At 35.3% G+C, this 26974-nt stretch overlaps 1 protein-coding gene across 3 annotated transcripts in view; it reads right to left on the reverse strand.

Annotated features, from left to right (window-relative positions):
* Positions 1–2094: 2094 nt before the first annotated feature.
* Positions 2095–26974, reverse strand: part of NUCB2 (nucleobindin 2) — a 37133-nt gene continuing 12253 nt past the window's right edge. For 2 of the 3 annotated variants that reach the window (XM_025928437.2, XM_086677861.1), the window contains exons 3-14: positions 24452–24595; positions 23568–23675; positions 19294–19420; positions 12847–12950; positions 11855–12040; positions 11577–11667; positions 10924–10982; positions 10736–10828; positions 9617–9706; positions 3661–3831; positions 2633–2711; positions 2095–2207 (exon numbers count right to left, since the gene is read on the reverse strand). In XM_025928437.2, the coding sequence (XP_025784222.1) occupies positions 2637–2711; positions 3661–3831; positions 9617–9706; positions 10736–10828; positions 10924–10982; positions 11577–11667; positions 11855–12040; positions 12847–12950; positions 19294–19420; positions 23568–23675; positions 24452–24595 (1248 nt within the window). In that variant the 3' untranslated portion in view covers positions 2095–2207; positions 2633–2636. Of the gene's footprint in view, positions 2208–2632; positions 2712–3660; positions 3832–9616; positions 9707–10735; positions 10829–10923; positions 10983–11576; positions 11668–11854; positions 12041–12846; positions 12951–19293; positions 19421–23567; positions 23745–24451; positions 24596–26974 lie in introns of those variants that run through there. The other variant, XM_086677862.1, reaches the window with a different exon arrangement.

Below are 26974 nucleotides of genomic sequence, written 5' to 3' on the forward strand. Positions count from 1 at the left end.
AACTTCAGAATGTTAGCATGTGTGGGCTGCTTTTAGCCTCTTTCAGCAATGTCTTACAAGAGAGATGTGATTCAGGCTAAGGTTAACAAGACTGCACAGATGGAAAGGAATATAGCTTTGCCAAGGAATTGCTCTCTACAAAATAAATTGACAAAGTCCTAAATCTAGAGCCCTGAAGAACTGAAAAAGTCAGCTACGACCATATTCCAAACTGAAACATTTGTAAGTAAGGGTTCTGAGGAAGCTGCTAAAGCTTCTTCAACTTTTTCATAAACCTTCCCTTAAGCATTTTCTGCCAAGTAATGGGAGCAATCCTAAGGAAAAAGATCTGACTGATGACTATTGCCATCCCATCCAAGCCCATAGTTTAAAATGGTCCCAAATAGTACCATTCATTTAAGACCCAAGAGAAGAGAGAGAACACAGAAGCCAGCAAGTAAAAGATGAGGTTTAACAAAGAACCTTGTGACTTGACAAGATCTTTGTGGTTACTCATGGTAATAATTTAAAAAGACGGACCAGTAACTTACTAAGTTTTTAGGGAACATTTTGCCAAAAAATAAAACCAAACAAAAACAGACACAAACCCTAAACCTGGCCTACAACAGCCTGTAACTATCTAAAACAATCCTCAAATCCCTAAACCCATCATAACAGAAAGTGAAGTACTAAAGCTGTCCACCCCAAAGACAGGCACACTTTCCAATGCCCACTCAAATACATGAATTCACCAGAAAGGTGAATCCGGGTTTGCCTGATTGGAAAACTCAGAAATATATTTATGGACAGAGCAGAGAGACCTTGCTATTTTTGCCAAGCAGTGCCTTTTAAGTGTTATGGATCAGAGACTGTTATGTTTCCCATTTTCCCCTTTTCTAAAAGGGGATTTTAGAAACAGAAATAAATAAACAGAAATAACAACTGATTTTATTGCAGTTATCCTGTACCTATTTCACCATTATGCATTTGGTTCTCAGGTGACAGACACCTTGCGTTTTAGTTTGTAGATGGCCAGAACATTAGGCGCCATATCCTAACCTGATAGAGGGGACTATACAAGGATATCATGGTCTTTGAGCTATATGCAATAATGGACTGAATTTGGGGTATTTCCTTTTTGGGAAGAGGAAGTTGAGTGTTTTCTATGTTTCAGAAGAGTGTGCACAGATATTTAGGTAGCCAATAAAGCTGTCTGGGTTAAAACCAAAAGTTGCCTACCAAACATGACCTCTTTCCTTCTTCTTTAAAGATCCTCAACTTTTAGCTGGTCCAATTGCCACATGTATTTCTCGGCTTTCCTAGCAGCTACATGGCCAAGAGACGTAAGTTCCAATGCTGTGTGGTCCTCCAGGAAAACTGCCTCCAGGAGGCTGATTCAACTGGGGAAATTTCCTTTTCCTCCCTTCCCCACTGCCTCCAAAAACAATCCTGGACAGTGAGAATGAGGTAACTTAAGGATAAAAACCATGCACTGAGGATAGCAGAGCAGAGAGGTAGAAACCTGGACACCACCTACCTCCAGATTTCTTTTGTGTAAGAGGGAGAAACTCATATTTAAAATAAAACACTGTTATCTTTGGTTTTTCTGTTATATGTAGCAGAACCTGATCTTAAGTGATAGAATTGAAAGCAAAAATATAAACAACAACAACAACAAAAATGACTGAAGTGGTAGCAAAAGTTATTCAATAGAAGAATTTCTGGCAGTTAAATTTGCTGAAAGGAGGAAGAAGTTAACAGGAAACACTGGGGAAACTATGATCTTCTCAGAAGAATTATTACCATCAAAGAGACTTATTAAGACAGGGGATGATAAGCACCCATAAAAGACTAACTTTATGAGTGACAACAATATAAATTTTCTTTAAAAGCACTACAGAAGTTTCTCACTTAAACATTTCATTGCATTATGGCATAATTATGGCCACTTAATTAATCATTAAAGGAGAGCAAATTAAAAAGAAGAGAGGTATGAAAGTGAGAGCAGATATTGAGTTTGTATTCTTCCTAGTTCTGATAGACTTCAATCTTTAAGTATCTGTATCCTAAAAAAGAATGTGTTCTCATTTTAAAAGTATCTTCCTTTATTTCATATATGCTTTAAAATATTTATTGAGCAGAGAAAAAGGAAGGGTGGTAAAAAGATGACACAGATGTTGATTGAACAGTTTTCTTCCAAGTTCTGGTGGACTTCGGACGTTAAATGTCTGTTCAAAAAAAAAATATATGCTCTCATTTTATTAAAGGTATCTTCCTTTATTCTGAATTTTCTTGTATATATACAATCTCAGTATATGTACATATATGTAAATATAAATATAAAGCATTTTAAAAATACTTAGCTAATCATAGATTATAATTTAAAAATGTGTTCCCTGACAATATCAATAACTGATTAGAAAAAATTGTAAATAATGTTGAAATAAATCATTTCACCATAAGTATAGCTATCAAATTATATAGTTTTTGAAATATACTGATGCATAAAAATTTTAGAAGCCTTTTCATCTTTCTGTAGCACAAGATGCACTATTTCCACAAATATATAGAAAATACCATAGATATTAATGATTTGAAATTACATTCATAATAAATTTTTTATATCCTTAAACAAAAAAATAAAGTTACATACGTGGCTAGAACTTTGATTCTCCCCCAGGCCCTGATGGAGGAATTTCTTGTAATTTTTTTTGTTCCATCTGCTGTACGACCTAGTAAATGGAAAAAGAATGTCTTAAAAGTAAGTATTATTTGATTTTCTCATGACTTTTGACAAATCACAACAAACTAATTGAAAATTGTTTTCCAAAATGAGATATTCAAACTCTTAACATTTAGATTAATTGGGGCACCTGGGTGGCTCAGTCAGTTAAGCATCTGACTCTTGATTTCGGCTCAGGTCATAATCTCACAGTTTGTGAGATCGAGCCCTGTGTCTAGCTCTGCGAGGACAGTGCAGGGCCTGCTTGGGATTCTCTCCGCTCTCTCTCTGCCCCTCCCCAGCTTATACACGTTCTCTCTTTCTCAAAATAAATAAATAAACTCAAAAAAAAATAAATAAAATTTAGATTCATATTCAACAAAGCAGTTTTAAAAATACAAACATTTGGGGCACCTGGGTGGCTCAGTCGGTTAAGCGTCTGACTCTTGGTTTCAGCTCACATCATGATCCCATGGTTTCAGGGTTTGAGCCCCACATCGGGCTCTGTGTTGGCAGCACAGAGCCTGCTTGGGATTCTCTTTCTTCCTCTCTCTGTCCTTCCCCCACTTACATTGTCTGTCTCTCTCAAGATAAATAAATAAACTTAAAAAAAATACTAAAATTTAGGGGCGCCTGCGTGTCTCAATCAATTAAGCATCTGACTTCAGCTCAGGTCATGATCTCACAGTATGTGAGTTCAAGCCCAGCATCAGGCTCTGTACTGACAGCTCAGAGCCTGGATCCTGCTTCAGATTCTGTGTCTCCCCCTCTCTCTGCCCCTCCCCTGCTCATGTTCTGTCTGTCTTTCAATAATAAATAAACGTTAAAAAAAATTGTTTTAATACTAAAATTTAAAATACTATAGCTAATACTTTGAAATATTATATTACAGAAGCACACACTTTTAACAAAGCACCTAAAATTCTTTCTAATGCCACAATCATTTTATAAAATACCACCTGATGGTATTCCAGCTTCTGAGCCTCAAGTTGGTCATGCTGACGTTGTAGCTCTTCCTTTTGCTTCTGAAGCTCATCTGCCTTTTTCTTAAGTTCATTTTCTTGTAAAGAGATAAGATTTTCATATTCTTTCAGTTCTTCCTCTGTGAAGAACTGTTGCTGATCCAGTGTCTAAAAGAAAAAAACAAGGGAGAGTATAATCTTAAATATACAACCAGATCTGATTCAGCTTTAAAATTCTATGATTAGCAAAGTACAAAAGAGTATCTATAGTATTACACCTTTTTGGTAAGAAAGAAGAAGAAATAAGAAAATATATATTTATATACTTATTTGAGCAGAAAGGAAAAACCCAAGACTAATGAAATTGGTTACCTACAACACAAGGAAGAGAACTGGGTAGACAGATCAAATATGGGAAAAGAAATCACACTTCTTTGAATACACCTTTTTTGTACAGATTTGATTTTTAGAAACATGTCAGTGTTTCACACACTCAAAAAAAAAAAGAGAGAAATAAAATCCACAAGGACAGGGAAACTCCCCAAATTGACTATAAACAGAAGAAAATAAATAATGCTTTTATTTTAAGTGAATAAAACACAACGGGAAGGGGGAATAAAGTAACACAAGAAACTCTTAATCACAGTACTCTGACTACATGCTCAGGTTAAAAACAATAAACAAAAATCTAAACAAATCATCAATTCTTGTTTTGCAGAGTTTAGCAATTCTGAAACACTTTGTACATCCTAGAATTGAGGAAGTAAGTGGAATGATATTGTGGAAAATAGGAACTAGATTTCATATGAAATATGGAAAGAGGAAGAGGTGGAATGTTGTACTGGAATTGGAGGCATTGGACTGAAATTTGAGGAAGTATCAGTGTGAACTCAGTAAGTTTTAACATATATGGATAGCTAAATATAAGAAGATGAATATGGATGTATCTGTGTGTGTATAATATGTACATATACACAAACATATAATACAAACATAAATATATAGATATAAACACACACATACATACACATTGTTTTTTAAATTCCCCAACTCTGTTATCTGACAAACCCTAGAAGCAATGATACTCCGGTAGCAAGGAACACATCCAGTGCCCAGATCCTGGTCTGTGATATCAATCTCCACTGAAAAGAACCAGTGCTCCTCATTAAAATGGCTGATTCTAGAGGTGGGATGGAGAAAGAACAAGATAAGCCTTGGACATCTTGTGCGAAAAAGTAAGGAATCCTTGAAGAAAGATAGGTAACATGCCAAGAGGACACAAAAGCCAGTTTGAAGAAACTCCCACTAGCCAAATCTGGGGCAATTTGGGCATCAAAATAAATAGTGACGGTAAGGATACAAGCTTATTGAATAAGATAAGAAGCCATGAGTGTCCACTCAAATAAACAGAGATGGGGGAAGGGATAACTTTTCCTTACTGTAGAAGGCCAACTAATAAAATGTACAAGGAATGACGATTAGAAAATCACCATTCGTGGGAATGCAAGCTGGTGCAGCCACTCTGGAAAACAGTATGAAGGTTCCTCAAAAAACTAAAAATAGAACTACCCTATGACCCAGCAATTGCACTACTAGGCATTTATCCAAGGGATACAGGTGTGCTGTTTTGAAGGGACACATGCACCCCCATGTTTATAGCAGCACTATCAACAATAGCCAAAGTATGGAAAGAGCCCAAATGTCCATCGATGGATGAATGGATAAAGAAGATGTGGTATAGATATACAATGAAGTATTACTCGGCAATCAAAAAGAATGAAATCTTTCCATATGCAACTACATGGATGGAACTGGAGGGTATTATGCTAAGTGAAATTAGAGAAAGACAAAAATCATATGACTTCAGTCATATGAGGACTTTAAGAGACAAAACAGGTGAACATAAGGGAAGGGAAACAAAAATAATATAAAAACAGAGAGGGGGACAAAACAGAAGAGACTCACAAATATGGAGAACAAACTGAGGGTTACTGGAGGGGTTGTGGGAGGGGGGATGGGCTAAATGGGTAAGGAGCATTAAGGAATCTACTCCTGAAATCATTGTTTCACTATATGCTAACTAATTTGGATGTAAATTTTTAAAAATACAAAATTAAATTAAAAAAAGAAAGAAAATCACCATTTGTAAACAATCATAGTAACAATTGTTTCTGGCTAGAATCATCAATGGATGCTAAAATTAGCAAATAATTAATCTGAGAGTATACCCTCAGAAATTCCTTTTTTTAACACAGAATTTTCATTTTTTATTGGTGATAATGTAAATCGGTACAATTCTTTCAAAAAGTACTTTTACAAAATATATCAACCATCTTAAAAAGATCCCCTCGGTCTTGGTAATGCTACATTGAGAATCCATCCTATAAAATAACCCTAACCACATAAAAAGCTTTACATAAAAATGTTTACAGCAGCACTGTCTTTTTAAAATAAACAGTAAAAGAATGGATGTCTAGCCCTGAGAAAACAGTTAAGCACTTCAATAACTATTAAAATAATGCTTACAATTAGTATTTGGAAATGCTTTTGATATGATGTAAAGTGAATCTTTTTTTTTTTTTAATGCTGGCTTCTGATTCTGGTAGTATGAAGAGTTAGACAAAACACTTTTTAAATTACAAGATAGAAAATAGAAGGGAAACCCGGTAGACACCATCTTAAACAAATAATAAAAATTAACACTGCCAGTTATAAGAATAATCAGCAGCATATGCTCGGTGATATGATGCACTTGGCATCACTTTGGTGCTATTCCTACCAAAAGTAGGAATCCTAAGGAAAGAGCAAATGGAGGGAGATTCTACAAAATAACTGGTCTATACTCTTTAGAAATATCAATGCCATGAGATACAAGACTCAGGAACTGTTTCAGATTAAAGGAGACTAGGAAGACATTATAACTAAATTCAATGTATGATCCTGGATGTTCTTTTTCTATAAAGGGCAGTATTAGGAAAACTGACAAAAATCTCAACAAAGTCTAGAGACCAGAGAAGAGTATTATGTGTGTAGCATTGGTAATGTTACTGTGATTATGCAAGATAAATCCTTGTTTGCAAAAAATACACAGTCAAGTATTTAAGGTTAAAGCAGAATCATGTGCAACTTACTCTCAAGAAAATTATATATGTTATATATAAATACACACACATGCTCACAGATTAAAAATAGAGAAACAAAAAGAAAAAGAAAGGGGCGCCTGGGTGGCTCAGTCAGTTAAGCATCCAACTTTGGCTCAGGTCACGACCTCGCAGTTCATGGGTTTGAGCCCCGCATCAGGCTCTGTGCTGACAGCTCAGAGCCTGGAGCCTGCTTCAGATTGTGTCTTTCTCTCTCTCTGCCGCTCCCCACTCGTACTCTATCTCTCTCTCTCTTAAAAATAAATAAACTTTAAAAAAAAAATATATATATATATATATTTAAAAAGAAAAAGAAAAAGAAAGAATAATTGTAGTAAAATGGGAAATCTGGGGGAAAGGTTTTCAGGAATTCCTTGTCTATTCTTGCAACTCTTTTGTAAATCTAAAATTATGTCAAAATGAAAAAAAATATGCAATTATCTGTTGATCTAGTTCACCAGAAGTAATAAAGAGAATGCATATTCAAATAATACTAGCATTCTTCTCTTCTTCACCAAAGTCCAGAAATATTGCAAATATAGGAAAAAAACCCTTATGACAAAATAGCTGATTTCTTTAATCTCAAACTAAGATGATAAACTGTCATCCTGGGACTGTCCTTATTTTAGTACCAAAACCTTCTACATCCCGGGAAACTCATTCCAGGGTAAACCAAGACAGTTGGTCACCCTATCTGAAACCATTTTCTGGACAATTAAAAATCTAATTGAAATGGTGATCTTTTATATTTTGTATGGAAAACTAAAATGTTCTTTCTTCAGTCTCTTCTGGTTGCTACCTCAATTATTCTTTTAAAAATGTGTATGCACAGTAAACCATGGAACAAATTGGGACACCTTTCTTGAGCAATTTGACAAGACATATTTAGAAACTAAAAATGTTCATAAACCTTGAGAATAGTTCTATTATTAGGGCTCAATCCCAGGGAAACCATCATAGATCCTAAAAATGTCTGAACAAGTAGAGAGTCATCATAGGGCTAACTACTACAGTCAAAAAAAAGTGAAATTGACCCAAATGGCTAAATCTGTTTGAATGGTTATATAAATTATGCTACAACCACACAACTGAATGTTAAGAGTAATTTTTAAAATTTTATTTATTTATTTTGAGAGAGACAGAGAGAAAGCACATGTGCACAAGCAGGGGAGAGGCAGAGAGGGAGAGAGAGAATCCCAAGCAGGCCCTTCACTGTCAGCGCAGAACCCGACACAGGGCTCAGTCCATGAACTGTACGATCATGACCTGAGCTGAAATCAAGAGGCAGATATTTAACCCACTGAGCCACCCCAGTGCCTGGCTAAGGAGTCTTTTTTTTTTTTTTTTTTTTTTTATTTATTTATGGGACAGACAGAGACAGAGCATGAACGGGGGAGGGGCAGAGAGAGAGGGAGACACAGAATCGGAAACAGGCTCCAGGCTCCGAGCCATCAGCCCAGAGCCTGACGCGGGGCTCGAACTCACGGACCGTGAGATCGTGACCTGGCTGAAGTCAGACGCTTAACCGACTGCGCCACCCAGGCGCCCCTAAGGAGTCATTTTTAAACCATGTTTTTTTGAGTAATGGCATCATGAAATATTGTTAACTTAAAAAAAAACAATTTCCCAAACATACAAGACATTTATACAGTCTGAAGCCATTTAAAAAATATATAGATGGGAGTTTATGTGTACATGTAATTTAAAAATAAGACAGTATACTATATAATGTGTGCTATGTGTGCATATACTACAGATACAAACTATTTCCAAACTGGTATAACACAATGCATAAATTAAGTGTCTACCTTGGAATAATTCTACCATTCTAATTTATTCTTTAAATTTTTGTTTTTTCAACTTTTTTTATTTATTTTTGGGACAGAGAGAGACAGAGCATGAACGGGGGAGGGGCACAGAGAGAGGGAGACACAGAATCGGAAACAGGCTCCAGGCTCTGAGCCATCAGCCCAGAGCCCGACGCGGGGCTCGAACTCACGGACCGCGAGATCGTGACCTGGCTGAAGTCGGACGCTCAACCGACTGCGCCACCCAGGCGCCCCTCTAATTTATTCTTTAAAAGTATCTATATTTCGGGGCACCTGTGTGGCTCAGTCAGTTAAGCGTCTGACTTCGGCTCAGGTCATGATCTCAGTTTGTGGGTTCAAGCCTAGTGTGGGGCTCTGTGCTGACAGCTCAGAGCCTGGAGCCTACTTCTGATTCTGTGTCTCCCTCTCTCTCTACCCCTCCCCCACTCACGTTCTTTCTCTGTCTCTCTCTCTTAGAAAATAAATAAACATTAAAAATTTTTTTTAATAAATGCATCTAGGGGCGCCTGGGTGGCTCGGTCGGTTAAGCGTCCGACTTTGGCCTAGGTCATGATCTCGTGATTCATGACTTTGAGCCCCACGTGGGGCTTGGTGCTGACAGCTCGGAGCCTAGAGCCTGCTTTGGATTCTGTGTCTCCCTCTCTCTCTGCCCCTCCCCTGCTCATGCTCTGTCTCTCAAAAATAAATAAATGTTAAAAAAAATTAAAAAAAAAATAATGTATCTATATTTCTAATTTTCACACTTAGAAAAAGTGCAATTTTAAAAAGACTTATAGTTATATGTAACTTGATTATAAATAAAAGGTCAATTGCCACAGGTTTTCCAAAAAATCAAGTTCATTATTTTACAGTGACGTTTTATATGAAAAGCCAAGACAGCAAGGCTCCCCATGAAAACATAATGGGGAATAAAAGTTAAAAAGTAGAATAAACTGATGTCGAATTTCTTGAACCATACATCCCATTTCAAGTAGGTTCTATTACCTCCCAGCTATCTGGCTCCAAGAATTCCTTTTTTTCTGTAGCTTTCAAAAACTCTTCTAGAGTCACTAGTCGGTCTTTGTTAGCATCAACCTGATTGAAAAAAAAGTTGATGTAAATAATATAACTCTTTCTCATATTACCAGAAATTACCTTCTAATAGATGCTACTACATAAACAAAGAGCAATTAAGGCTAGCTTAACATCCACAGAAATGGTGGGGGGAAGAAAACCAGAACACTCAACATTATATTAGAATCAAAAAATAGATACTGTTATCTTCTGTGTAATTCAGATTTCAGCGAGATATCTATATCCCTGATTACCCTCAAAGATCACCACCCTTAAGTCTGCTGATCTAACTGGTTAGGCTATTATTGTCTTCCTCCCTCACTACATCATGCATAATCCAAAGAAAAATAACCTTTCCAGAAAGATGACTGTTTCAGCCAAGAATAAAGAAGTTTACATTAAAGTACTCTCAAAATTTTTCTTAACAACTATCTAAACCAAAATTAAAGTTGACAATCTCTCCCAATCCTCTTCCATGGCTCTTACAAACTATAGCAAATTCAGTTACAAAAGTGAACCCCATAATTACCAAAGAAATTCATTTAGCACTTGGGATGCCAGCAGTCAACAGAAATCCCAATTCATCACCAATAGGTCAAATATCAGGTGAAAATCACTGACTTAAAACAGTGGGCCTTAGTTACCCTGCCTATGATGTCTATGACCAAAGTTTTGCTTAATAATGTGAACAAGAAGTAAATATTTGTTATGATAAACCATTAAGGTATTGGATTTTTTAGATTTTCTTGATAAAAATGCAGGTTTTTAAAATAGCAAATATTGGACTACGTTATTTTTTACTTCTAAAAGATATGCAATGGCATCTTAATCTTTCAAATACAAATCCTTTAAAGTTTAAAATATTTTAAAGCAGTTACAAAATAATTTTATCTACACTAAAAGGAATTTACTGAATATTCTGGATCAAAAAAGCAAAATCCAATTAAATACCTATTCTGTATATTTATTTTCCACTTTGTGGTAAGATTTATTGTAAGAACTTGAATAATCCATCAAAGTAACATATAATCTTAAAATTTTAAAGCATACCTCATTCATTACATGTTCCCTCATTCTAAGCCGTTCTTCCTCCATTTCTACCATATCATCTTCTTCATTTTTGGGGTCATAAACTTTCTCCAACTAAAACAAAAAGTTTCAAACCAACATAAAAGAAAGGAAGATAATAAAAGGAAAAAAGAGAGCAAAAACACTGAACACTTACTGAACTCATTTACCTCTTTGGTAAATAGGGCTTCTAATTCTTGTTCATCTAAAAAGCCATCATTATTGACATCTGAAGTTTAAAAGTCACAAACACAAAAATCGATTTTAATGCCTTCAAAAATAAATAATGAAAATACAACTCTTTACAACTGGCTTGCAGAAGTTGTACTGACATGAAGCATCCATATGCTACAGAAAAATGTTTCCTCCTCTTCATGAAGCCTCAGATCAGTCCAACTGATGACAATTTATTACTAATTCATAATTCATAATAGTTTTTTTAGAAAAATATATCTTAACCAGTTTTTTCAAAAATATGTAGTGAAACAATATGATATAGGAGTAAAGTACATTTTAATGTTATAGCATAAAGCATGTTGAATATAACCTAGCCAGTCACAGAAATACCTTCAGTTTACACAGAACCTTGCCATAAGTGGTAATGACTCAACAGTAAAAGCAAGCAAAAGACACAGCTACTGACCTAAAATATTTTATGCTGCAGATCAGTAATAAAGACCATGATATTACCTTAGAGAAAAACTCTAAACATTTATTGTCATTAGGACTCAATAACAGACCTTGGCAAAAATCAGTTAAGAAAAGCAACTATAATTTTTCAAACAGCAGATATAAATATCAATATTTGTATCAAATCTGTTACCATGTAATTTGAAAAATGTCTTGGGGTCAAAGTCATTAGGATCCAATCCATCAGTCTCTTCCCATACCTCTTTTAGTTGATCTTTGCTTCCCTGTGAATCAATTTTTAAAAAATGCTCAAAACAAAATATAATCTATGTATATAGATTGAAAATAAAATACAAATTTGAGAAACTTTGAAGAATTAAGAATCTAAAGTACTAATAACATGATAAAATTTTACTGATACAAAAGAAGTATCTTCCTCTAATTATGGTTTCATAAAGTCATAATCCTTACTGGATGGTTAACTTTGGGATGATTTTCATGCTTTTTCTTCATTTCTTCAAATTTAGATTCTTCTTCTTTCCTCTTTTCTTCATTCAGTGTTTTTAAATATTCTCTCCTTTCATGTTCCTTCATCATTTCATATTTTTTAAATTCTTCATGCCGAGTCTTATCATAGTGTTCCAGATCACTTGTGGCCTATAATATTTAAATTAAATTACAAGAAGTGTTTGGAAATATAAATAAAGCCATTCTTGCATATAACATACTCTCTAACAGAAGATAGTATAGAAGGGCCAGAAATCACTGGACACTTCTTTTAAATTCTACCATTTTATTTTAGTCATTATTATTACCAGTATGTAGGCACTCAAAGAAACTCATAGTTCAAGCCTCAGCTTTAGAAAGCTCCTCATAAGCAAGTAATATATAAATTGATTTTAAAAAGAAGGAAGGAATTATATCAAATATGTACAGTATAGAAAACTAGAACAGTTTCTAACCACTTAACTAAACTAATACCCAGGCTACAACATCTGGTTTGATAACTCCATACAGTACAACATAAGAGGTCTACAAACTCTTACCTAAAATCTCAGAGCTCAGATGTGTTTCAGAATTTTCTAGATTTTAGAAAGAGAATATGGCATATATGCCATATTATAGAATATCTTTGCAGAGTCTATAATCAAAGAGATTAATACTTCCTCAGCAAAGTCTATGAATATTCAATGAAGTAGACTAAATAAAAACTATAAATAGCCTTACTATAATTCAAGCCAGGTTTCAACTTTAATAGTGCTTTGGACTTTGGAACTGTGGGCAAGGGGTTACAGATTGTTACGTCCATATTATTTTCTATAGTAATAGGGGTTAAGCTCTCTCCCTTTAAAGATACTCTATAGAGTATCTAAGAGTTATATTACCACTTCATTGAATTTATTTATCAAATTACAAAACCTCAAAGGCACAACAAAGACAACATTTTTTGGAATTATTCTCACCGCTTTGATTAGCATATCTAAATCTGTAGATTCAAACTTGTCAGGATTCAGGTGGTTTAGGTGATCAAATTGTTTTAGAAGAGCATGATGGTCTATGCCCGTATCTGAAAGAAAATGAAAAAACGGTAAATAATAAAAGCTAGAAACACTGATATAAATGATACATAAGAATAAACATTCATATTTATTCCTATAGGATTTTATAAGAATATTCAAAATTTTAGATTAAGTGTTGATATTTTCTTTTAGAATATTGTACATATTGTTATTGTAGGCAAAAGTAATGTCCTTGAATCTAAAATGGAATACAATGTAATATGTACACTTTATTATTATTTCTAGAAAGGCTAGTTGACTATCAGTATAATTACAGTAAAAACTTTTATTATTGGAAAACTACCAAATTTCCTACTTTTAATTGGATAAACTCTAATATACTGTCTTCATCAAAGACCTAAGTAGAATTTTTTTTTAAGTTTATTTATTATGAAAGAGAGAGACAGAGCATGTGAGTGGGGGAGGGGCAGAGAGAGAGGGAGAGAGAATTCCAGGTAGGCCTACACTGTCAGTGCAGAGCCCAATGTGGGGCTTGAACACATGAACCATGAGATCATGACCTGAGCCAAAACCGTCAGCCAGATGCTTAACCAAGGGAGCCACCTAGGCCCCTTAAGTAGAATCTCTAAAAAGAATTGTTCTAAAATTTTTATGAAGGAATTTTTTGTATGCTGCTCCAATGAATCCTTTATAGAACAATAAAAATCTAAGTCAGGTAAATTCATTTAGATTAGGACTTATTTTTAAAGAAATATCAATTGTTTTTCTTTGTGAATAGTTTTTTTTACAAGCTACAGTTTATTGCAGTTGAGTGGGTAAAGTGAGTCTGGACTATTTCAGTTGGATAATAGAATTGAGCAAAATAGGTACATGTGTTGATTTGTTAAAAGTTTGGGTTCCACTCTTAAACACACAGAACAAAATGAGGGTTGATGGGGGATGGAGTAGAGGGGAAAGTGGGTGATGGGCATTGAGGAGGACACTTGTTGGGATGAACACTGAGTATTGTATGGAAGCCAATTTGATGATAAATTATATTAAAAATAGATAAATAAATCAGTAATTATATTTAAAAACAAACAAATAAATAAATAAATGTCTGGGTTCTCACTTAGAAAAAGGAATGTACAAATGGAATCATGGAATATGAGAAAGAAATCTGGAAATGGATGGGACTTAGTGCTGTGTGAATTTATTTCTAAAATATGAATATGTATATGTATATATACATGTGTGTTTTACAGGCATATGCATGTGTATGTATATACATTTATATATACAAAAATGTGTGTGCATGTATATGTTGATGTATATAGACATGCATATATTTCCTACCTCTGTCCGATGAAAATGCCAAGAAGAAAATATATTCCAGAAGCAATGAGCACACTTAGTGCCAGTCTTTGGTCTGTGGGACCAAAAGAAATATCATTTCCCACTAAAAAGAACCAGGAATCCTCAGATAAATGGCTCATTCCAGGGCTGGGGCAGGGTAGATACAAGATGAGCCTGGAACATTTTGTTATACTAGAAAGTAAGAAACTGCTAAATTTAGTTCAGTTAAGCTTTCACTGAATTCTTAGTATGGCACTGTACAAATTTTACTTTATGAAGAAAAGATTTGTTATAAGACCCAGGCCTAAAGGATATGACCAGACAGTGAAATACATGAAAAGATGCTTAACCTCACTCAAAACAGGAGAAATACATATTAAAACTGTACTATTATATCATCTAAAACTTTTTAAAATTTTGTTTACTTTTATTTTGAGAGAGAGAGAGAGAGAGCATGAGCAGGGGAGGAGCAGACAGAGAGGGAGAGAGAGAATCCCAAGCAGGCCCTGCACTGTCAGCACAAAGCCCGATGCAGGGTTCAATGTGGACCTCAGACTCACAAACTGTGAGATCATGACCTGAGCTGTAACCAGGAGTCGGACACTTAACCGATTGAGCCACCCAGGTGCTCCAGAATGATAAAATCCTTAAAGTTTGAAGATACATACTATTAGCAAGGATGTGAAAAATTATTGCTGGTTAGAGTATGTACTGACACAACCTCTGTGGAGATAGCAATATCTATCAAAATTACAAACACATACACATGTATACAATTTCTCTATGGGGAACTTATCCTACAGATAATTTTACATGGATAGGCAGTGATATATGTACAAGAGTATTTGCTAGAAATAACCCAAATGCCCATTGCCAGAGGCCTAGTTAAATAAATTATGGTATATCCATATAATGGAAATCTATGCAGCGTAAAAAAAATTTTTTTTTAATGAAGATGGTGTCTATGCACTAATACAGAAAGAACTCCAAAATATGTTGTTAAACGAAACCCACAGGGCGCAAAATGCATATCACATGCTATCTTTTGCATAAAAAGAGAGGGGGAAAAAAAGGCCTTTATTTTTATTTGCTTATATAAGAAGGAAGAAACAGAAGGATTATGTTCAGGGCAGTGAGAACTGATAGAGTACAAAAATATCAGAGCACTTTTGCTATATGCTTATACTTACTCTTTCTGGTTTTAATGAATGTGAATGTAGTACCTATTTTAAAAATTATACCAAAAAAAAAGGACCCTTTAAGTCTTTCTTCAAATTATTAAAAATTTTAATTCAAAAATTCTGAATCCATGAGAAAATATTCATAAGTTTTCTAAGCATCAGACCGTTTTCTTTAGATAATGAAATTTAGCCCCTGTTTAGAATAAAGAAAACACTGCCAAGATTGAGGGGATGGAGGTTGTCTAAGAAGAAAGTAATCTCAAAACACCTTAGGCCTCAGGGCGCCTGGGTGGCTCAGTTGGTTAAGCATCCGACTTCGGCTCAGATCATGATCTCACAGTTTGTGGGTTCGAGCCCAGCGTTGGGCTCTGTGCTGACAGCTCAGAGCCTGGAGACTGCTCCTGATTTTGTCTCCCTTTCTTTCTGCCCCTCCCCTGCTCATGCTCTGTCTCTGCCTCTCAAAAATAAATAAACATTAAAAAAAACAAAAACAAAAAACACCTTAGGCCTGGCTTCAAGGATGGAATTACCCTCTATGAAGTTCAATTTACCTCTCATTGATATCCTTAATCCCAGGATAATGAGTATTTGGTACTTGTTTTCTACATCTACTCACTGGCAGGGAGTTTAATGCTCTGCACAAGCATTTCGCCGATATGATCCATTGACCAGAAGTATATGTTTAAAATACATATTACTCATCCCAGATTCAGAATATCTAGAGGTAAAATCCAGTAATCTACATTTTTTAAAGATTTTTTTAAAGGTTTTATTTATTTTTAACAGAGTGCAAGCAGGGAAGGGACAGAGAGAGAGGGACAGAGGACCTGAAGCACGCTCTGTGCTGACAACAGAGAGTCCAGTGTGGGACTTGAACCATGAGATCATGACCTGAGCCAAAGTTATACGCTCAATCGACTGAGCCACCCAGGTACTCCCAGTAATCTGCATTTTTAACTAGCTTCCCAGGTGATGCCTACGTAATCTAAAATTTAAGAACTACTATTCACCATGAGTAAATTTTCAGATGTTTATTAATGTCTATGAGCCACCCAGATAACCAACCCATGGGGGCACAAAGACACAGGAGCCAGCTTGAAGGGTCTTGTCAAATCTGACCTTGTCAAATCTTGTCAAATCTGACCTCTTGATTTTGTTTCATAATTAGAAAGTCCATTCCAAGATAAAGAAATTCACCTATGTTGTCATTTAGTACTTTTATGGTATTATTTTCTACACTGAAGTCTTTGATTTATTTGTACTTATTCTGATGTATATGAGCTAGAGAGCGAATTGTACCTTTTCCCAAATGGCTATCCAATTGTAGCAACACTATTCTTTTTTTTTTTTAATTTTTTTTAACGTTTATTTATTTTTGAGACAGAGAGAGACAGAGCATGAACGGGGGAGGGGCAGAGAGAGAGGGAGATACAGAATCGGAAGCAGGCTCCAGGCTCTGAGCCATCAGCCCAGAGCCCGACGCGGGGGCTCGAACTCACGGACTGCGAGATCGTGACCTGAGCTGAAGTCGGACACTTAACCGACTGAGCCACCCAGGCGCCCCAACACTATTCTTTTTAAAAATCTATCTTTATCCAACTAATAATGAGATACTACTTTCTTTTTTAATGTTTATTTATTTTTGAGAAAGAGAGTGTGAGCAGGGAAGGGGCAGAAAGAGAAAGAGAGAGAGAGAGAGAGAGAGAGAGAGAGAAGATCCGAAGCAAGCTCTGGGTTGACAGCAGAGAGTCAGATGCAGGGCTCGAACTCACAAACCATGAGATCATGACCTGAGATGAAGTTGGATACTCGACCAACTGAGCCACCCAGGCATTCCAAAATACCACTTTTAATCAAACTAAATTCTAAATGTAGTTACTTTTATTTCTGGAATTTCTTTTATTATTTTTTTAAATTTTATTTAAATCCAACTTAGTCAACATATAATGTAATAATGGTTTGAGGAACAGAATTTAGTGACTCATTACTTATATAACATCCAGTGCTCTGGAATTTCTATTCAGTTCCACTGGTCTTCCTACTTGTATGCCAGAACCATACAGTTCTAGTGACTGAGGCTTAGTAATATGTTTTAAGACTTCATATATCTCTCAAGTCCTTCACTGTTCTTCTTTTTCAGAGGTATATAGTTTATCTTGCTTGTTTCCTTTTTTCATATGAACTTTAAAATTAACTTGGCTAGTACCAGGGGGAAAAAGTATATATTTTTATTTGGGTCATGTTAATAAATTAACCTAAGGAAAACTGACCTGTTTATAATGTTGAGTCTTTGTACCAAAAAGATGTTATGTCTTCTCATTTTTTTCAAGTCTACTTTTGCATCCTTCAGGAGTATTTTAAAGCTTTTGGTATAAGTCTTACATATTTCTTAATAGGTTTATTCTAGGTAGTTTATCTTTGTTGGTATTGGGAAATGGAGTCTTCCATTATATCTCATAAGTGGCTGTTATTTGCATATGAAAAATTGATTTCTGTATATTCAGTTGACCTTGCTGAATTTTCCTGGTGTTTATGCTGTTTTTTAATCAATTACTTTTAGTTTCCAATATATAATCATATCACCTGCAAACAGAAATGGTTTTATCACTTCCTTTTCAATTACTTTACCTCCACTTTTTTTCATTTATGTAATTGTTTTGGCTAGTACCTCCAATGCAATATTGATTAGTAGTGGTGATAATGGGCATCATTGTCTTGTTCCTGATTTTAGTTAGAAAACATACTTGTATTTCCCTACTCAGTATGATGTGGCTGAGTTGGACATCCCTGATCATGTTACAGAAGTATCTATTGATTACTATTTTATTACTTTATTACAATTAAGAAGGGGTGTTAAATTTTGTCAAAGGCCTTTTCTGTAGATATGGAGACGGTCATATGCTTTATGAGACTACTTTCTTATCTCTGGATATCTTCATATTTCAAAAATTCGACTTCATAGCTATTTAATCTTCTCATCGTCTAAAATTAAAAGAATATGGGAGCACGAATAGGCAGAGCACAGAGGATTTTTAGGGCAGTAAAACTACTCTGCATGATACTAGATTGGTAGATACATGTCATTATAGCTTTGTCTAGACCCAGAGATGCACAACACCAAGAGTGAACTCTAATGTAAACTATGAACTTTGGGTGATTATGATGTATCAACGTAGGTTTATCAGTTATAACAAATGTACCACTCTGGTGGATGATGGGTGATGTTCGTAATAAAGGAGGTTATACATGTTTGGGGGCTAGGGGTATTTGGGAAATCTCTGCACCTTCCCCTCAACTTTGCTGTGAACCTTATACTACTCTAAAAAAAATCAAATCTAAAAAATTTTTTAAATTTTTAATTTTTTTGAGAAAAAGAGAGTGTGTGGAGAGTGTGGAGGAGAGGGGCAGAAGGAGAGGGTGAGAGAGAGAGAGATAGCGAGAGACAGAGAGAGAGGAAGAGAGAGAGAGAGAGAGAGAGAGAGAAAGAGAGAGAGAGACAGAGTCCCAAGCAGGCTCCAGGCTCAGTGCAGAGCATGATTCAGGGCTCAATCCCACCACCCTGGGATCATCCTGAGCAAAAATCAAGAGTCAGGGGCTCAACTGAATGAGCCACGCAGCTGTCCTATTCTTTTTCTTGTAAGCTAGTGGCTTAATTCATTACTTTTCTTTCATTCTTCCTTTGTACTGACATAATAAGGCTAATCATTTTGATTTTTGAATGATGTAAATGGATTACCTATTTTAAAAATTAAATTTTAAAAAATTAAGAGAAGGCAAATCAATACTAACATTAAATTTTGACAAGAAAAACATGGTATGTGCTGACCTCCACAACCAAATACTGAAAGTTTCCTACTTTTTCTTTAGCACTTACCTTGAAGGGAATCCAATTTCGCTTTAATTAGCATTCGTAACCTTGCCACTTCTTGCCTTTTCAGCTCATCAAGTTTTGTCCTCACATGGTGACTTACTAAATCCAATTCTTTGCTTAGCCTCCCACTCTGTTAACAAAATTAACAAATTAGTTTTATTTATTACATTCCATTTTTAGACCAGACACAATATATTAAAATTTGGGTTATGATAAAGTAGTGATAAATAATTCTAATTAATTTAGATAAATTTGATATTATAAAAAGAATTTCTCTCAGAAGACACTCAGTTTGTAACTCTAAAATCAAAATATCTAAAAACCATATATTGGGGCGCCTGGGTGGCGCAGTCGGTTAAGCGTCCGACTTCAGCCAGGTCACGATCTCGCGGTCCGTGGGTTCGAGCCCCGCGTCGGGCTCTGGGCTGATGGCTCAGAGCCTGGAGCCTGTTTCCGATTCTGTGTCTCCCTCTCTCTCAGCCCCTCCCCCGTTCATGCTCTGTCTCTCTCTGCCCCCAAAAAAATAAATAAACGTTGAAAAAAAAATTTTTTTAAAAAAATAAAAACCATATATTATGAAAAGAGCCCAAATGTCCATCAACTGATGAAGGGATGAAGAAGATGTAGTATACATACATAAAAATAAATTCAAAATGGATGAAAGACCTAAATGTGAGACAGAAAACCATCAAAAGCCTACAGGAGAACAGCAGCAACCTCTTTAACACAGGCTATAGCAACTTCTTACTAGCCACATCTCTGGAGGCAAGGGAAACAAAAGCAAAAATGAACTATAGGGACTTCATCAAGATAAAAAGCTTCTTCATAGCAAAGGAAACAATCAACAAAACTAAAAGGCAGCCTATGGAATGGAAGAAGATATTTGCAAATGAAATATCTGATAAAGAGTTAGTATCCAAAATATATAAAGAATTTATCAAACTCAACACCCAAAGAACAAATAATCCAGCTAAGAAATGGGCAGAAGACATGAACAGACATTTTTCCAAAGAAGACATCCAGATGGCTAACAGACACATGAAAAGATGCTCAACATTACTCATCAGCAGGGAAATGCAAATCAAAACCACAATGAGATACCACCTCCTACCCGTCAGCATGGCTAAAATTAACAACACAGGAAACAAGAGATGTTGATGAGGATATGGAGAAAGGGGACCCTCTTACAATGTTTGTGGGAATGCAAACTGGTGCAGGCACTTTGGAAAACAGTATGGAAGTTCCTCGAAAAGTTAAAAATAGAACACTCCACAATGCAGAAATTGTACCACTAGGTATTTATCCAAAGGATACAAAATTGCTGATTCAAAGGGGCACATGTACCCTGATGTTTATAGCAGCATTATCAACAATAGCCAAATTATGGAAATAACCCAAGTGTCCATCACCTGATGAATGGATAAAGAAGATGTGGCTCATTTATACAATGGAATATAATTCAACCATCAGAAAGAATGAAAGCTTGCCATTTGCAACAATGTGGATAGAGCTAGAGCAAAATAAATCAGAGAAAGATAAATACCTTATGATTTCACTCATATGTGGCACTTAAGAAACGAAACAGATGAATGTAGGGGGAAAAAGAGAGGCAAATCAGGAAACAGAGTCTTAACCATAGAGAACAAATTGAGGGTTACTAGAGGGAAGGTGAGTGGAGGGGATGGGTTAAATATGTGAGGGGATTAAGGAGGGCACTTGTGATGAGCACTGGGTGTTGTAAGTGATAAATCACAAAATTCTACACCTGAAACTAATGTTACACTGTATGTTAACTAACTGGAATTTAAATAAAAATTTGGAGAAAGAAAGAAAAGATAAAAATAAAAACCACATTAATTTATTTATTTTTTTTTTTAATTTTTTTTTTTTTTCAAAGTTTATTTATTTTTGGGACAGAGAGAGACAGAGCATGAACGGGGGAGGGGCAGAGAGAGAGGGAGACACAGAATCGGAAACAGGCTCCAGGCTCTGAGCCATCAGCCCAGAGCCTGACGCGGGGCTCGAACTCACGGACCGCGAGATCGTGACCTGGTTGAAGTCGGACGCTTAACCGACTGCGCCACCCAGGCGCCCCTTAATTTAAAGCATAATTAAAGCACAAAGGAGAAACTCAAAAAGTGACTTGAATTGTAAAATGGTACAGCCACTTTAGAAAAAAATTTGGCAGTTCCTCAAAAAGTTAAACACAGAATTACCATACGACCCAGCAATTCCATTAGTAGGTATATATCTAAAGAATTGAAACATATGTTCACATAAAAACTTGCACTTGAATGTTCATAGCATCATTATTCATACTAGCATAAAAAGTAGAAGTAACACTGTTCAGCTGTAAAAAGAAATGAATGTACCCATATAAGCTACAAATACAATGAACCTTGAAAACATGCTTAAGTCAAAGAAACCAGACACAAAAGGCCACAGACTGTATAATTCCATTTATGTGGAATGTCCAGAATAGACAAATCCATAGAGATAGAAAGTAGATTAATGGTTGTCAAAAGTGGATAAGAGGGGGGAAAAGAAGAGTGATGGCTTAACGGATACAGAGTTTCTTTTGAGGGGAAATGAAATTGTTTAAAAGGAGATATCGGTAATGGTTGCATGTAGATACACTAACACCCACTGAATTATATGCTTCCAAGGGGAAAGTTTTAAGGTGTGTAAATTATATTTCAATAAAGTAATTTTTAAAGTAACATGGCCACATTAAGCTTTAGTAATTCCATATATAAATAACTTTTCAAAATTCACCTTTTTTACATTGTGTCCTTTGATTACTTTTCTCATAGATGAATAATTAGATACATGTTCCAAAATTTAAGAAACAAAATAGCTAGTAGTTTACTTTCTCTTGTTTATAAATGCATTTGCAATCACAAACTGCAAATCTAGCAATCAGGCAGATAAACCTTTTAGGACTGAATCAATGGGGCCTGCTGAGGAAGATTAAAAAAAAAAAAAAATGAACCCCTTCCGCCCCCCCCCCCCCCCCCAAGGAAGACCAAGAAATAATGTTCAGAGAGTAAGAAGGAGAACCAAGAGAATGTGCTGTTATGAAACACAAAGCAGTATGCTCAAGGAGAGACCGGTCATCATTATTACATAAAACAATGGTTCTCAAAGTGTAGTCCCCAACGTCAACTGGGAACTTTAGGAAATGCAAGTTCTAGACTTACTGAATCAGAAAGCCTATAGGTGGGGGCCGAGAAATCTGTGTTTCAACAAGCCCTAAAATCTGAGCACCACTGAGATAAAATAAAGGAGTCCAGTAAGAATAGGAATAAAAAGTGTTTACGGTATTTGCCAATTAAGAAATAACTGACATCCTTCATGAAAGTATATTCAGTGGAGGGATGTGGGCAAAGCCATGATCTTTCCAGTTAGCAATACTTGGGAAGTGAAGAAATGTAGTATGATTCCCCTTTCAAAATACTTGGCTGAAAAGGAAAGGACAAATTCTAACTTTTTTCACCCATTTTCTCCTGAGAAAAGAGTCTTTGCTGAGCTATTTATAATGATCCTGTTGACTTGAGTTTTATTGTCTATTTTAATTCTTCTATCTTTTTCACTGAATAACTATTTAACTTACTTCATTTTGTCTCTCCCTTCCTTAATAAGGAATAGGAATTGACTATGAAAAGAAGACAGTTATAAAAGTATTCCCTGTATTGGGGTGCCTGGCTGGATCAGTCAGTAAAGCACATGACTCTTGATCTCAGGGTCGTGAGTTGCCCCACATAGGGTATGGAGCACACTTTAAAAAAAAGTATTCCCTATAGCAAACCAGGATTATCTCCCTATTATATTTCCCATTATCCACCTGTTCTGTTATCCACAAAAAATGTTCTTAACCCTACCTGAAGTAGGTAAGAGACACTAAAAGTTCTATGTTAAATATTATTCACCCCAGGAAATTAGTTCCACATGGCAAATTAATTCTTCAAAGGAAACACAAGATTGTTCTCAAGACAATTCGAGGAAATTATTGGCAGGATTCCTATTATCAGGAAGAATGATATCCCCCCTTCTTCCATCACTTCATACTGAATTATGTGTCCATGCTCTACATCTCCAAAATATATTATACTCCCATCATATATTCATCCTATTAATCTTTTTCTAGGTATTATTTATTCAGAATAAATTCTAATTTCTTTAAGAGCCTGGAAAGAGTCCATCTTTGTATTCCTAGTACTAAAGTCAGTGTCTGAGATGCTTTAATGTTTGTTAAATAATTATTTAATTACATTTACCTTTATTTCCTCTATGTCTGCTTTCTGTAGCTTTTCTCTGAAATGATTATCTGTTTCCAGCACATCAATCACTTGCTTAAGATATTCGTCATAATAAAGTCCAGTATCCTTCAAATTAAGAAACAAACAATAATGTTTCTGAAAGTTTTTTCTTCCCTGCATCTAAAGATCTCACTCCTAAAAAATAAAAAAAATAAAAAAAAAAAAAGTCTAACAAAATGGCATTGAGATGTATGTACTTTAACGGCTTGGACAAAGTCAAAAAGCTATACTTCTCAAATGAAAAATTTTATATCAGAACCAATATAATGTTTTATTGTTACATAAAGGTACATTTTCTATATGGCTTAGACAATGAAGACTTAACTGATAATATTATTGGTTTTACCCCATTGTCACCTGTCTTTCCTCATTACTATCTCTCCTTTGAATATAATACAATGTTTGCTTGGCTGGTGAGCTCTACATTGGAAATGTATTATGATTGGGCACCTGGGTGGCTCTGTCAGTTAAGCTCTGACTTCAGCTCAGGTCATAATCTCAATTTGTGAGTTCGAGCCCCACATCAGGCTCTGTGCTACTTCAGACCTTCTGTCTCCCTCTCTCTGCCCCTCCCTTGCTGGTTCTCTCTCTCAAAATAAATAAATAAACTTAAAAAAAAAAAAGCATGGAAATGTATTATTAGGATTAATTCCCCTATGCATTACTTAATATATGACCTACATAAATAAACATTGTCTAATATTAAACAACATATGCTTATCCAATACTCTTTCACTGCCATTTCAGAAATAGTTCCTAAATATGCAGTTTTATAAGTAATAAATATTAGCAGCATTTAGTTAAAATTCTTCCCATAAGGTTATATTTATCATTTCACTTACTGGTGGTTCTATCTTTGCGCTGTCCACAGGTTGAGTATTTTTTACTTTTGTCTTGTCTATGTCTATAGGCACAGCTTCAAGAGCAGAAAGTAGACAGGTAACCAAGAGAAAACAATATTGTATTAAGATAGTCCTCCACCTCATCTGAAATAAAGGTATAATTTTAGATAGTAAGGTCTTGAAAAGATGTCTTCAAACTATATATACATGCATTCCCAATGCCATGTTAATAACATATCCAATTTCAAGAAATTGAATACAACCAAATAATTCTAGAAAGATGTTAAAAATACATTATGAGTTATCCAAAATAATACTTTAAACAGATCACTAAATAAAATCAGGGGAGAAATGCTTTTCAACCAAAATTAAAAAGACAAGTAATCAAAACTATAAAGTTTAAACTGCTTATAGTATAAGAAATCATTTAGTTAATTATAAAAGCTTCAAATAAAGATGATAATAAGGTTCTCAAAATCTTTAAAAGCAAATAGCCCAAATTTAAGAAAGGGAGAAGTAAGGAAAAACTGTATTTTTTTATTAAAATAATAGGGAGTCAAAATTGTTTCTAGATATATTTAATTTAGCTTTGATCTAATTTTGAAAATAAGTTGCTCTATAAATATAAGTTGATTAAAACAGACAACTATTGGGGCGCCTGGGTGGCTCAGTCAGTTAAGGGTCTGACTTCAGCTCAGGTCATGATCTTGTGGTCCGTGAGTTCGAGCCCCGCGTCGGGCTCTGTGCTGACAGCTCAGATCCTGGAGCTTGTTTCCGATTCTGTGTCTCCCTCTCTCTCTGACCCTCCCCCATTCACGCTGTCTCTCTCTGTCTCAAAAGTAAATAAACGTTAAAAAAAATAAAAACCCAGACAACTATTTTCTTAACCTTATAAACATTATTTTATCATAGCCAGCAGTAATTTGATAAAAATTCTTTTTGGACAATAATCTTTCAAATAAATAGGTCAATAAAATATCAAGCTTGAAACAAGCAAGCAGCAACTATTAATATTCCCACAATATTATTCAAACTTTGTTTATTCAAACAGTTTCTACTCCATAAGGATCTTAGTAGCTCTGGAGGATCTACTACAAAAATGAGAATGAATAAAAATTGCATATTTAATTGATTTTATACATATAGATTCATGTTAGGGTCCAAGTCAAATATAACAGTCTGACCGTACATATAGAATATGCATCATTTAACTCAGAATCTCCCAAACTTAGCTGGCTATGGACCTTTTTTTTAGTCACATGTTTTTGTTTTTTGTTTAATTTTTTTTTATGTTTATTTATTTTTGAAGGAGAGAGAGACAGAGCGTGAGGGGGGGAGGGGCAGAGAGAGGGAGACACAGAATCCGAAGCAGGCTCCAGGCTCTAAGCTGTCAGCACAGAGCCCGACGCAGGGCTTGAACCTGTAAATCACAAGATCATGACCTGAGCCTAAGTCGGAGGCTTAACCGACTGAGCCACCCAGGCGCCCCTGAAGTCACATGTTTTTATCCATAGAACACAATTTGGAAAAGAGTACACTGCCTCTCATTTTTACCACAACCCTAGATAATAGATAAGGCAGTGACTCATTTTACAGATGAAGAAAATTTTAATTAAAACAATTCACTCATGGAGCATTGTCTTGCATTAACAAAATTACCAGAACTCACATTTTAGTGCTATTTCTAATATATCAAAATTTTTTAGCATCTTTATTGAGATATAATTCTCATGCCATAAAATTCGCCCATTTAAGGTACAGGATTTGTCTATTCTGTAAAGATGCTAATCTACGTTTAGTTCTCAAACCTGAAGGACCAAATCTCATGGGAGCTTGATTCTCAGGCTGTCCCCAAGACCTCTAGAATCAGAAGCTCTAGAGTGGGAGCCAGAATCTTTTTTAACAAACTTTCCGGGTAATTTCTACATACGTATGCTCAAGCCCAAGATTGATTCTTCTCTAGGAGACTAGTTCCTCAACATGATCATTGTGAGTAAATGTTTTTCAGGATGAAATGTTTGGGAGATGTTGGCTCAATGAAGCTAAATAAGTTGTTGTCTTTGCAAGACTTTCAGAACCTGTGATGGCTTACTATGCACTATGAATCTTTAATAGATTCCCTCTATGACTTGTTTCTCCACAGAATATGTTCCCATCATGAATCATCTACTCTTCCCACAATTATTTTTTTTATGACAAACAAGGTTTATTTCTCATTCATGCTTCATGCCCATTACAGGTGTATGTTTTGTTTTTTTTTTTTTGGTTTTTGAGATATAATTTACATGCCACAAAACTTCCTCTTTTAAATTATACAGTTCAGAGGTTTATAGTATATTCATACAGTTGTGCAATTATCACCACTATCTAATTTTTTAGAACACTTTCATCATTCCAAAAAGAACCTGGTACCTATTAGCAGTCACTTGCCATTCCTTCATTCTCCCAGCACCTGGCAACCATTGATCTACTTTCAGTCTGTATAGATTTTCCTAGTCTAGACACTTCCCATGTATGGAATCA

Source organism: Puma concolor, chromosome D1, assembly GCF_028749965.1.
Source record: "Puma concolor isolate L17-30 chromosome D1, mPumCon1.1.hap2, whole genome shotgun sequence".
Taxonomy (NCBI): Eukaryota; Metazoa; Chordata; class Mammalia; order Carnivora; family Felidae; genus Puma; species Puma concolor.